The sequence below is a fragment of the Manacus candei genome, unplaced genomic scaffold (assembly GCF_025592945.1).
Source record: "Manacus candei isolate 608988 ecotype Guabito, Panama unplaced genomic scaffold, ASM2559294v1 h1tg000043l, whole genome shotgun sequence".
In the NCBI taxonomy this organism is placed as follows: Eukaryota; Metazoa; Chordata; class Aves; order Passeriformes; family Pipridae; genus Manacus; species Manacus candei.
The window spans coordinates 566,412-577,431 of NW_026138091.1; the positions used below are offsets into that span (position 1 = coordinate 566,412).

At 54.7% G+C, this 11,020-nt stretch overlaps 2 protein-coding genes across 2 annotated transcripts; both read right to left on the reverse strand.

Moving 5' to 3' along the window:
- Positions 1–1,274: 1,274 nt before the first annotated feature.
- On the reverse strand, positions 1,275–3,061 carry MYF5 (myogenic factor 5). The gene is made up of 3 exons (XM_051795730.1): positions 2,455–3,061; positions 1,878–1,953; positions 1,275–1,741 (listed from the first exon to the last, which is right to left on the reverse strand). Exons 1-3 carry the CDS (start codon positions 2,959–2,961, stop codon positions 1,548–1,550), a joined length of 777 nt encoding a protein of 258 aa, XP_051651690.1. The 5' UTR covers positions 2,962–3,061; the 3' UTR covers positions 1,275–1,547.
- Positions 3,062–8,909: 5,848 nt separating this feature from the next.
- MYF6 (myogenic factor 6) lies at positions 8,910–10,651 on the reverse strand. Its single transcript, XM_051795731.1, has 3 exons — positions 10,057–10,651; positions 9,787–9,877; positions 8,910–9,568 (listed from the first exon to the last, which is right to left on the reverse strand). Exons 1-3 carry the CDS (start codon positions 10,570–10,572, stop codon positions 9,450–9,452), a joined length of 726 nt encoding a protein of 241 aa, XP_051651691.1. The 5' UTR covers positions 10,573–10,651; the 3' UTR covers positions 8,910–9,449.
- Positions 10,652–11,020: the final 369 nt, after the last annotated feature.

An 11,020-nucleotide genomic window follows, 5' to 3' on the forward strand; every position in this document is an offset into this window, starting at 1 on the left:
AGGCAGGTAGGTGCCACTTCACTTTCTCTGTGGCCCTTTGTGGGGGACACGGTCCCTCGATGTGCTGTGGGGATGGAGCCATCCCTAAGTTAGGCTTCTTTCATCCTCAGTTCAGAGATGCTGCCAAAGAGCAGTCAGGTGGTAACTTTTGGTGACATGACTAAGCTGGGCTGAGTTCAAGTGAAAGATTTATCAGAGGTGAAATACCACTTCCAGGCCCCTTGGCCACTGACTGCTAGCAACATAAACACAACTGGCAAATACATTCTTATGCCACTCTAGTAAGGCGTATATCCCTTCCCACTCAGAGTATTAATCATATGAGACATTTCTAGATGCACTGAAGAAGCCCGACTCTTCATCTCATCTCTGTCTTTTTACTTTTTTTTTTTTTTTTTTTTTTTTTTTTTTTTTTTTGGTGGGAGAGGCAGCTAGACAAGTTGAATTACAACTAAAGGAGTGCAAAGAGCTGAAAAATTTTTATGGTAGAAAGACTTAGATTGAATGCCTGGAAGGAGATACTTGTTAAGTCTGAAACAGATGAAGATTTAACCTGGTTATTTCTAGACCCAATGTAGAGTAATGAATTTTTATCCTGATTGGTAAGACCAAAGTCATTAGGAGCAAATAAATGTATATTGCTTTCTGAATATTGTGAAATACACCTCATGGCTTGTGAAAAAGATATATGTGGTTTGTTCTTACTAATTTTACTAAATTTGTCTCTGCCAGAGAGTAAAATTCCCCGTCAGAGGATCAGAGCTATATCATACAGTTGTTTTGAGAGGAGAGTCACCATGCAATTTTAGGGCCAAATCCTGGAATACACAGTCAGTCTTTATACCCAGTCAAAGAAACAAGAGCTTTACTGGTGCGGAGAAAGGAAGAAGGGGAGGGAAGGATAGAAAAATAGGACTATAAAATACCACTTTTACTGAAAATAAATATGACTTTGAAATATCACTTTTACAGAAAATAAAAGGAAACTGTGCCCGTAACAGGACCTCTAATGGGAAAATTTAACCCTCCACATTTTTGTTTCTCCATGAGCAGTCTCAGAAGGATATGCACCGGTGAAGTGAGAAACAAGTTCCTAGGCCCCAGCCCGGCAAGACGCTCTATCTCCCGGCTCGGGACCGCCGTGATGAGGCGGGGGCAACCTAGGCTGGGTGACGGCTGAACAGGAGTGCAGGCGGGAGCCCCGCAACCGGGTCTCGCTGCCCTCCCCCATACCAGGGAATGCAGTTAAAGAACCAGTCGGTCAGACAGCTCTCTCACAGCACGTTTTTATTTGCAGCGGGGTTTCCAGGGTAGTGCGTGTGTCCCGAGCCCCGGGGTCTGCCTGTCTCAGGGATATCCCAGGCCGGGGCCCGGAAGGACGCTTTGCCTTCAGCCCCAGAGAGAGACGGCGGCCCAAGGGGCACCGGGGCTGCCCCTCTCGCCCGAGAAGCATTTGCAGGAGGCGGCTGGGCGCGGGGGCGACTCCGGCGGGCGGGCAGTAGCCCCGGCTGCGGCAGCAGGCGCGGGGTGCCGGCCCTTCTGGCCCCTCATAGCGCCTGGTAGGTCCGTCGGGGCGGCGGCGTCCCGGGCGTCCCCGGCCCCGAGTCGATGCTGGCGCTGGGCGAGAGAGAGTCGGCGTCGCGGAGGGGCAGCCCTGGTTCCTCCCCCGGGGAGAGACGGTCCACGATGCTGGAGAGGCAGTCCAGGCTGGACAAGGAGCTGCTCTGATCGGCGGCGTACGCTGCACCGAGGGGGGGGGGGAAGGGGTACGGGGGCACGGCAGCGCGTTACCGCAGGGTCCCGCGCTGCCTTCCCCAAAATGCCACGGGGAGCGCGGGGGTCGCGGCTCGGGTCGGGTCGGGTCGAGTCCAGCTTACCGTGGGCCATCTCGGAGCAGTAGACCGCGTCGAAGCTGCTGCCTCTCGCCGACCAGACGGGGCTGCCGCAGTCGGCCTGCAAGACAGCGAGGGGCGAGTGCCGGCCCAGCCGCCCCCGCCCAGGAGCCAGCGGGACGCTCCCCGCGAAGGGAAAGCGCCTTGAAGACCATCAGAGTGGGAGCCCCGGCGCCCGCGGGGCAGCGAGGCTGCAGCCCCCCGGCCAAGCTGCTGCAGCTGGGCAGCGCCTTCCCCGCCTCCCCCCGCCCCATACCGAACCCCTCTGCGGCACCGCGCTGAGAGAGGAGGAGAGGAGACGCCTAGACCCCGGGGCTGGGGCGCCTGAAGGGTGCCCTCGGGCAGCGCTACTGCCCCCCCCCAAGTATCGCCCGACAGCCCACGTGCGTGCTCAACGGTAAATCTGGGAAGGGGCTTGTTAAAAAGAAAACCACCCGCCTTTTCCTGTTGTCCGGATGCATTCGACCCGTCCCACACCCACGGGACTGGTCCCACGACGCTAGGGCGAGGGGACCTGTCCGCGGGCCTTCCTGGGGTCTCCACAGCCCTGCCTCCCTCTTACCATCCCATCGGAGCAGCTGGAAGTGGGGCTGGTCGGTTCGGAGCAGCTCTGTCCCGGCAGGTGATAGTAGTTTTCTACCTGTTCCCTCAAGAGCTCCTGGAGGCTCTCGATGTATCTGATGGCGTTTCTCAGGATCTCTACTTTGGGGAGTCTCTGGTTGGGGTTGGCAGTGGTGCATCTCTTCAGGGTCTCAAAAGCCTGGTTCACTTTCTTCAGCCTCCTCCTCTCCCTCATGGTGGCCGCCTTCCGCCGGTCCATTGTGGTGGATTTTCTTTTGCAGGCTTTGCAAGCCCACATGAGGCAGTGACCGGCCTGGTGGTGGCCAGTGGGAGCTCGGACATGCTCCTCTTCCTCGGAGCAGGCGGGCTCGGGGCGTTCGTGGGCTCCGAAGGGGGTCAGGTCCCTGGGCTCAAAATCCTCGGGGAACTCGGCCTCCGGGGAGGAGAGGCAGGAGCTGTCGTAGAAGAGCTCGGACGGGGAGAACTTGCAGCTGTCCATCACCTCCATCCCTGCTGCGAAGGCGTCAGTGCGGGACGGCAGCCACTGGCTCTCGGCGAGGCGCTCCGCAGCGCGGTGGGGCAATTTGCTCCGTAATTAGCGACCCAAGACCAAGTGTCTTTCGGGTGATGCAGGGGGCCCTTATATATACATGGAAAGGGAGGCTGGTCTGCAGCGGCCAGTCTTTATTAGCATATCCCACCACAGCCTCTGCCGGTGGCTGTCTGGACAAGCCCCCTCCAGTCCCCAGGAGACAATTTGCTCCGCACCGCTCCTTTGGAGAGCCGAGAGCTGGGCATTTTTCTAATGAACGACCTCCCCAGAACTGGTTGCGACATCTCCAAAGTTTCAACCAATTCTGGGAATTTTCAGTTTTGGTATGGAAAGATAGAGGGGGGCAGTGGACGTGCACAAGCCACCGACATTTCCAACAGAGTCCTTCCTCGTCCCGTTGTTCCCATCTCCCATCACACGCTGCCTCGGGGAATTAACGCTGAGCATCCCCATAGCATCTACAGTGTCTACTTGCATATCTTTATTTCCCACACTCCGTGGTCCAGGTCCCGAAACAATCTACCCTTCTTTTTAGATCTAAGATGTGTTCATTTATATCGAGGACAGCGTTGTCCTGTAGTTAAAGTTGTGTCACCAACTGATTAAATTTACAAATTGGGGAACAAAAAGGCACAGCTACTTATGGCCGGGAGAGACGAGGGGGGGGGGAACCTAGATTTTAGTGCTGTCGGATCGGGCCACGGGGAAAGGCATTCACAAAAGAAAAGTGTATGTGTTTGCTCCGAAACAAATCCCCTTCCCATTCTTTCTCCTACTCGTGTGACCTGGTGCTGCTAGAGACACGACAGTCAAGCAGTGCCTTGGGCTTGCTAATTTTCTGCTTTCAGGCAAACTTGTACCGTTACAGATGCGTCCCAGCTGCCAGTGCAACAAACCCCTCCTGGAAGTGTAAAATTTCTAACCCCGCAATCCCTAAGTAACTTTACACAAGCCGGGGACAAAAGCCTTGCAGATCCCCAGCCGCAGCAGTAGCCGAGCAGAGCGGTGCAAGGGTCATTAGAGTGGTAATGAAGCCATTTAACAGGCATTTGCTAACGCGCAGGAATCCTTTGGTTTCATCCAGGTGGCTTTTGTAGCTGAGGAAAATATTACGAGAAGGCAAAGGAAACCTTCCCTACCTGGGAATAAAATTATATGACCTAGGTTAACTCAAACGGAGAGCAAGTGAACCAGCAGCGGTTCAAACACTAAGGAGTCTGTCCGTGTGCCCAGGAAAAAGGTGTCTTCAGTTAGCCTCCCTTCAGGAAGAGGTAATGCGGTGGCATGGCGAGCCGGTTGTCTCAAGGAGCCGCTGATCAAGTGAGCAAGGCAGGTAGGGAGTATCTTCTGAGAGAGGTGCCCTGTAGCAGCGCACATCGCTGGAAAGCGATCCTCACGGGAGAGGCAGAGAGCAGCCAGCAACTCGGCCGGGGCTGAGGCTGGAGGGACCCCATCTGCTCCTTTTTTCCCCTCCACCACCACCCCCGAATCCCCAAAGGCGGATTTCCACTCTAAGGCTAAAACTTTTCCTAAAAAACAACCATGCACACCCCCTTCTTCCTTCGAGCAGACGCGTGATTATTTAAAGTCTGTGGAAGGCTACATCTGCACTACTTTGGTTTATTTGGGGCCATAAAATAGGGGGACCCCCCTTTGAAATGAATACTGTAGGAAAAGCAGAGAGTTGATAAAGGAGTAAAGTTACAGAAAGGGGAAAGCTCAGAATTTCAGGCTTCTGTCGCTCTGAGATGCAGGTTGCTGTTTTGTTGGGCCGCATCTGAAACAGGGCAGTTGTCTACTGTTTTGCTAAGACAGTGTCCGTCAGAAGAGGTTCTGCTCGGCAGTAACTTGAACTCTTCATTGGGATGTGGCGAGCACACACAGAGATACAGACAGACACATATATGCAATTTGATTTACCACGTTTGCGCTGGGTAAAATAGACCTGTTTACATATTCATGTTTCATGCACAAAAAAACTTGATCTTTAAAGTGCCGATTGCAGTTCCGATCACCTTTCTTGGTTGGTGCATGCTTGGTTTCTCTCCAAGCATGCACTGTGGATCTCCCGGTGCCCAACGCCAACCCCCTTAGCCCCGCTCTCCTGGCATGCAGAGCTTTAGCTCGTAGCTTTGACTCTTAGCTCAGCGGGGGCTGTTAAAAAACGTGCCTTTCCCAAAAAGTCTTTGAGGAGCCAGAAAAATTTCTTTCCTTTTTCCTTGAATGTTTTTGGGGAAAGGGAAGAAAGCATGGAAGAGTCTGTCATTCAGGAAGAAAAAAAAGTCTGTAAATAGTATTCTTTAAAGAGTCCCCGGCTCCTCTGGTAAAGTGATCTCGAAACAAACTTGCAAAAATGCAGTAGGCGAGTGGAACTAAAGCAAGGGGAGAGAAAACACGAACTACAAGGCTGGCTAATGAGGTTTCTGGGGAAGGGTGAGGTGGGGGGGCGGGGGAGGATACTGCTCCATTTCAGAAGGCTCAAGTCCGGAAAGAGGGAAGCAGCCTGAGAATCAGACACTGTCTGCTTCTTCGGACGGGTAGAGAGAAAACGGTGAATGTGTCAGGCTCTCTTTAAATGATGCTCCTCATCCCAGCCCCCCCCTCCCGCTCATCAGGAATCGCCGTGCCGCACTTATTTCTGGAGGGGTTCCATCCCATGTAGGCACCGTTTGCAGACCGTGCCATGTTTTTCCAAGCCCCACACCTTTCTATTTAAGAAAATAAAATCCCACCGAAACCAGAAATCACCAGGCTGAGGGGGTGAGAGGTGTTTGGGGTCCACCCGAGCGCGCCCCCAACCCCAGCCCTTCGGAGCGCCTTGCGCGCTGCCCCGCCGGCCTCCGGCCTCGACGGAGCGCACAGCCGGGCCCCGGTGCAGCGCGGCGAGAGCGTCACTCAGGGATGAAACTTAATGCTGCCAAACCGCTCCATTCCCGCTGTCGGTGGTTGCCGGCACCGGCGGTGAGGGCTACCCTGAGCTTCCCTGGCAGCAAAACTGTTTCCCAGTCGGGTTGGTGGGGCCGAGCGCTTCCAGCCGTGTGAGAAACGTTTGGTTCCCCCCAGCGCTGAGAACCGTGCGCACCTAAGTAAACACATTAGTACCTGCCAGAGGGATTTGTATAGAGGACAGCTGAAGAAGGCATTGGCCTCTGTTGGCTCCCTGGGACTCCCAGGAGAGATCAAAGGGACACGAGGGATATTTTAGCAGCCTTGAGACTGGGAAAAGTTGCTAGTTCCTGCTATAGGACGGACGTCCCAGCGAGCACATGGTTCAATTATTCAACCTCTTCCCTCCCCTGCCCCCCACACCCATTCCTAGCTCAAAACAGCAGCGATCCACGCGGGAATTTTTCTCCAGGAAATAGCTGCTGTGTCGCCGCCTGCCTCCCTTGACTTCGAGCTCAGAGAATAAGCTGAGCACGGTACTGGCTGTCCGTCTCCCTCCCTGGATTGTAGGCTATTTTACCGAGGAAAATAAAGATTTAAAAAAAAAAAAATTAGAAAAAAAGGGCTTTAAACACTCGGTCGCGTCACTTCAGAGGAAAGCAGTGACAACGCGGCGGCACTGCAAACACCCCATCTTCTCCCCCCTCGGCTTCCCCCCATCGCTCCCCGGCCCCTCAGGCATCTCGAGCGGGTGGCGGAGCGTTGCCACGCCGGGCCAGGCACCCCTCCGCTCCTGAGGGAGCGAGCAGGTGGTTCCCGGGGGAGCGGAGCAGGTAGAGGCGAAGAGGCCTGTGTTGAGTATGGGCTTTCGAGCCCGCCTTAAATGAACTGCATCGGGGAGGAGGCAGGGACAGGGCCACTTGCGTTCCCTTAAAAACTTCGGTGACTTTGTCCGTGGCCGCTCCGGAAAAAGACTTGATTAAATCACAAATCTCTTGTCTTTACCCAGTTATTACCCTTTGATTTTGTGATTCCAGCGCCCTATTTACTTTGGCTGGGGACTTGAGTAAAGATTATCGTTATTAATATCTAACACAAACATCTTAATTGCAAACACACTGACGACCTTCACTGGGAAGCCCGGCATGTCAGCCGCAGCCGTGGAGGTCATGGAGAGTCTCTCTGGGAGATATTTTCTTTATTTAATGAAAAAGACTCTTCTTTAGGCAAACTTACTCTAAACAATCGCTCAGGTTACCATGCTGCTGGAGAAGACGCTGTAGTGGGGGTCCTACCGGGCAGAACTGGTTGTTCGTAGAAGTCAGTGCTGAGCTGAGGGTTAATCTGACATTCGGCTGCCCAGATGTCGGTGCGACACTCTGGCTTTGGGGAGTGGCTCAGCACCGCTCCTACCCTGCTGCGGGCAGCGGGTCCCGCGGGTCTCGGATCAGCGTGTGAACTGTGTGTAGCTCTTCCCGCGCACCTGGAGGGATCAAAACAAATTAGGAAGGAAGGCGACGAGCTGCTAGCCCGATCTGAAATACTCTGTGGCTGGTCAAGTGCCTTCGCTACAGAAGCGAGATGAACCACCTCCCCTCTCTCGCCAGGTCGCGGAGACGGCACGCAGGGGGCCTCGCTCCCCGACGCGCAGCTTTCTGAAGAGTTCGAGAGTTCCCCGCGTCAAAGGGGTTTAATTTGAAAGGAGAAAAAGGGTGAAACCGTCGCATCACTGTGCCCACCACACTGTTCCGCCGCAATTATTCTTTACAACGGAGCATCTTATTATAGAGCAATCAAGAGCTAGCACTGGTTTAAAAGTCAGACTAGCCACGGCGGCACAGAAGAGGCGGTAGGAAGGCACGGTGATGGGAGAGCTGGCTCTCAGGGAAGGCTCTGCCCAGAGCTTCCACTTCAGACGGGTGTACCCGTGCCCGAGCCGACCGGGAAGGGGGAGACTTTATCGAAAAGCTACTGTGACCTTTCAAAAAACAAGAACAAAAAATAAATCAATGGCTAAAGTTGACGAGGAGAGCGCCGCTGGGTGAAGTTGAAGTGTTGTCCCTTTGCTTGCCCAGGCTCTCCGGAGAGCCCTGTGTCTGTGTGCTTACGGCAGAATGTGCTGTTCCCTGGTGGCCACCTCTTCCCGGGGGTATAATCTGTTACAAACCGTAACGCTCTGACTGTGAGCAGCTCGGCTCCCCCAACCTCAGGCTGTGTTTTTTCACATCACTGACTGAAAGGCTTCATATGTTGTTACCCTCCCACCTCCAAACCTTTTCGGCCCTTTAACTCTTTCCTTGCCGGGGGACCCCATTCCCTTCTCCCTCAGGCACAAGGAAGTCAAGAGGAGTTACTTTTCCTGGGAAGAAACCACAGCTATCCCCAGACCCCAAGAGAGCGGACTCCAGTCACAGCCTATCGCTGCCCCGTTAGGGCAGCAGGACCATCATTTTTGCCGCAGACAAGGCCTGCATTCAAGTCCTCGGTGCCGAAAGGAAGAGGTGGGACGCGCTGAGCCTCTCCCAGCTCAAGGACCGGGGGGGAGGTGGAGGGGCGGGGGTGTCTTTTCGCGTGTCCCGTTTCTAAGCTCACCCTCCACGTGCAGAGCAAGGCCGAAGAAGTGTCCCTGCCTGGCAAGGTACTCGAGCGACCCTGTTGGACATTTTAGGGGAGCAGTATCGCTTTCCAGGGGGACGTGCGTTGCGCAAACACCGCAAGGAATCGGGCCGCGGAGCGCTGCGGGAGCCGGAGAGGCGACAGGCCTGCCCGTGCTTCCCTGGGAGCCCACGGGGAGGGTTAGGCGGGTAATTCACATCGCGGGAGCGGCCCTAAATAAGGAGAGACGGTCCTTCGAGGAGTAAACGAAGGAAAAATCTATGCCGAGTCCTGCTTCCAGTCACACGGGTCGTGCTTCGGCTACACAAGTCTGACTCATCTGGGCTTCATCTCGCTGAAGTCGATGGCAGGTTTTAACTCCAGTATCGGGTTATTATGAAATTACGAGGAGGGGAGGAAAACACTGTAACACAAAGAGCTTTATTTTACAATCCAAGAAATCCATCTGTTCTTATATACAATATCACATTCCACCATTTAAATATATATGTTATGTTTACAAAAGAAAAGACAGTACTGAAATTATTTACAGGAACGAAACGAGGCGGGAACTCTTTAAATATGACTCACACGAAATGCAACCAACAGCTTCACTCAGACAGGAATGAACTTCCCGGTGAGTCTCGGACAAAGAGGATCACCGGTACACAGGTAAATATCTTAAATTAGAAAAAAAAAAAAAGAAAGAAAAAAGAGGGGTGGTCTATGCAACACAATTTAAAGAAAACAAAACTCGTGGGGAAAAAAGAAGAACACAAAAGAGGGAAAGTCTATCTGGCTCGAGTCAGTGAGAGCCATTTTTTGGGGGGTAGGTGTACCTTGAATCAACCTTAACAAGGCCCCTGCTTGGGTTTTCCACTGTGTTAATTTGCTTCGTTACTTGTTTAGAGGAAAGAGGATAGGGGCTCCATCTCGTTAAACATACTACCACAGAACCGGGTTTATTTCTCCACCGCTTCCTCCACACTGGGCGGTTTGGGCTCGTCGGAAGAAATACTGTCCACTATCGAAGAGAGGCAGCGAAGGCTGCTGGAGGCCGACGACTCGACAACGGAGACTCCTGCTCAACGAGAGAAAAGGGATTAAAGAGCAAACCGTTCCTCCTCCCGGGCCTGCGGCGCGGGGGCTCCAGGATGCCGGAGAGCCCGGGCAAAGGAGGGAAGGGTGAGACACGGACCGCCGGGGCCTCAGCCGTCGGGGCGAGGGAAGGGCGCTCGACCCCGGGGGCGGCGGGCAAGCAGGGCCGGCGGAGAGGGGTCCGGCCCCGGGACGAGTTACCTTCTTTGGGGCTGATTCCTAGGGCTCGGGAATGGTCAGAAACGGTTTGCCAGTCGGAGCTGCAGGTGCTCAGGAAGTCTGAACTGGCGATCTGCGGCACACAAGCGGGGGCGGGAACGGGGAGACACGGGGAGAGGACGAGTGTTAGTGAGGTGACCCGCGGCTCCCCGGGCCGGGCCGAGCCTGGCCGGCTGACTTCCGGAGGCCCGAGGACTCGCAGGTTCCCCGAGGAGGAGGAGGAGGAGGGAGGGACCAAGAGGCAGCGCTTACATTTCCCTGCTTGGGGCTGAAGCTGAAGGGGTCCCCCGCGATCTCTTGCATTTTCTCCTGCTGATCCAGCCTGTGCAAGAGGTCCTGCAGCCTCTCGATGTAGCTGATGGCGCTCCTGAGTATCTCTACTTTGGGCAGCCTCTGGTTGGGGTTCGCCACAGTCCTCCTTTTCAGAGCCTCGAAGGCTTCGTTGATCTTCTTCAACCTCCTCCTCTCCCGGAGGGTGGCTGCTTTCCGTCTGTCCGTGGGGGCCGACTTTCTCTTGCAAGTTTTACAAGCCCAGATCAAACACTGGCCGGGGAAGTGAGGGGGTTGTAGTCCCGGGGGTGCCAGCACATGCTCCTCTCCGCTGCTGTCACTGCCGGCCTCTGGCTGCATTTGGTCCTGACATGGGGACAAGGTGCCATCGCTGCCTGGGTACAGCGGGGATCCCTCAGCCATCTCCAGCTGCTGCAGGGCTCCATTCTCCCCGTCCAAGTAGAAGAAATAGGAGCCAGTTTCAAAAAGGTCCATCATGCTGTCCCCCGGCTTCTCTGCCTGCTTGAGTTGGGTGGCAGGCTCAAAAACACCCCGAGGAACAACCCAGATGGAATTTAATTAGTGCAATGACATAAGTCCCCTGTGCTTTATATAGGAGCTGCTGAAATCCTATCCAGCTTTTAGCTGTCGCGGTGTATCACCCTCCAAAACTGATTCCAGCCAGTCTTGCGGGCGCTGTCCTGAGAACATCTCCTGTTTAGAAGGGGGAGGGGGGATACTAGGGGAGGGGGGTAAGTTTAGGAAAAAAAGAAAGGCGAAAACAAGCAAAAAAACCCCTCAAACCCCACATCCCAACTTCCCACCCGCTCCCTAAATGTCGTGGGTTCGGGGCGCAGGGAAAGGACGCGAAGTGAGGATCGGGAGCGGCGTCCCGGCGCGGCCCCGCTGTCGAGCCCGCGGGGGCACCGCTGGAGGACAAAGGCGC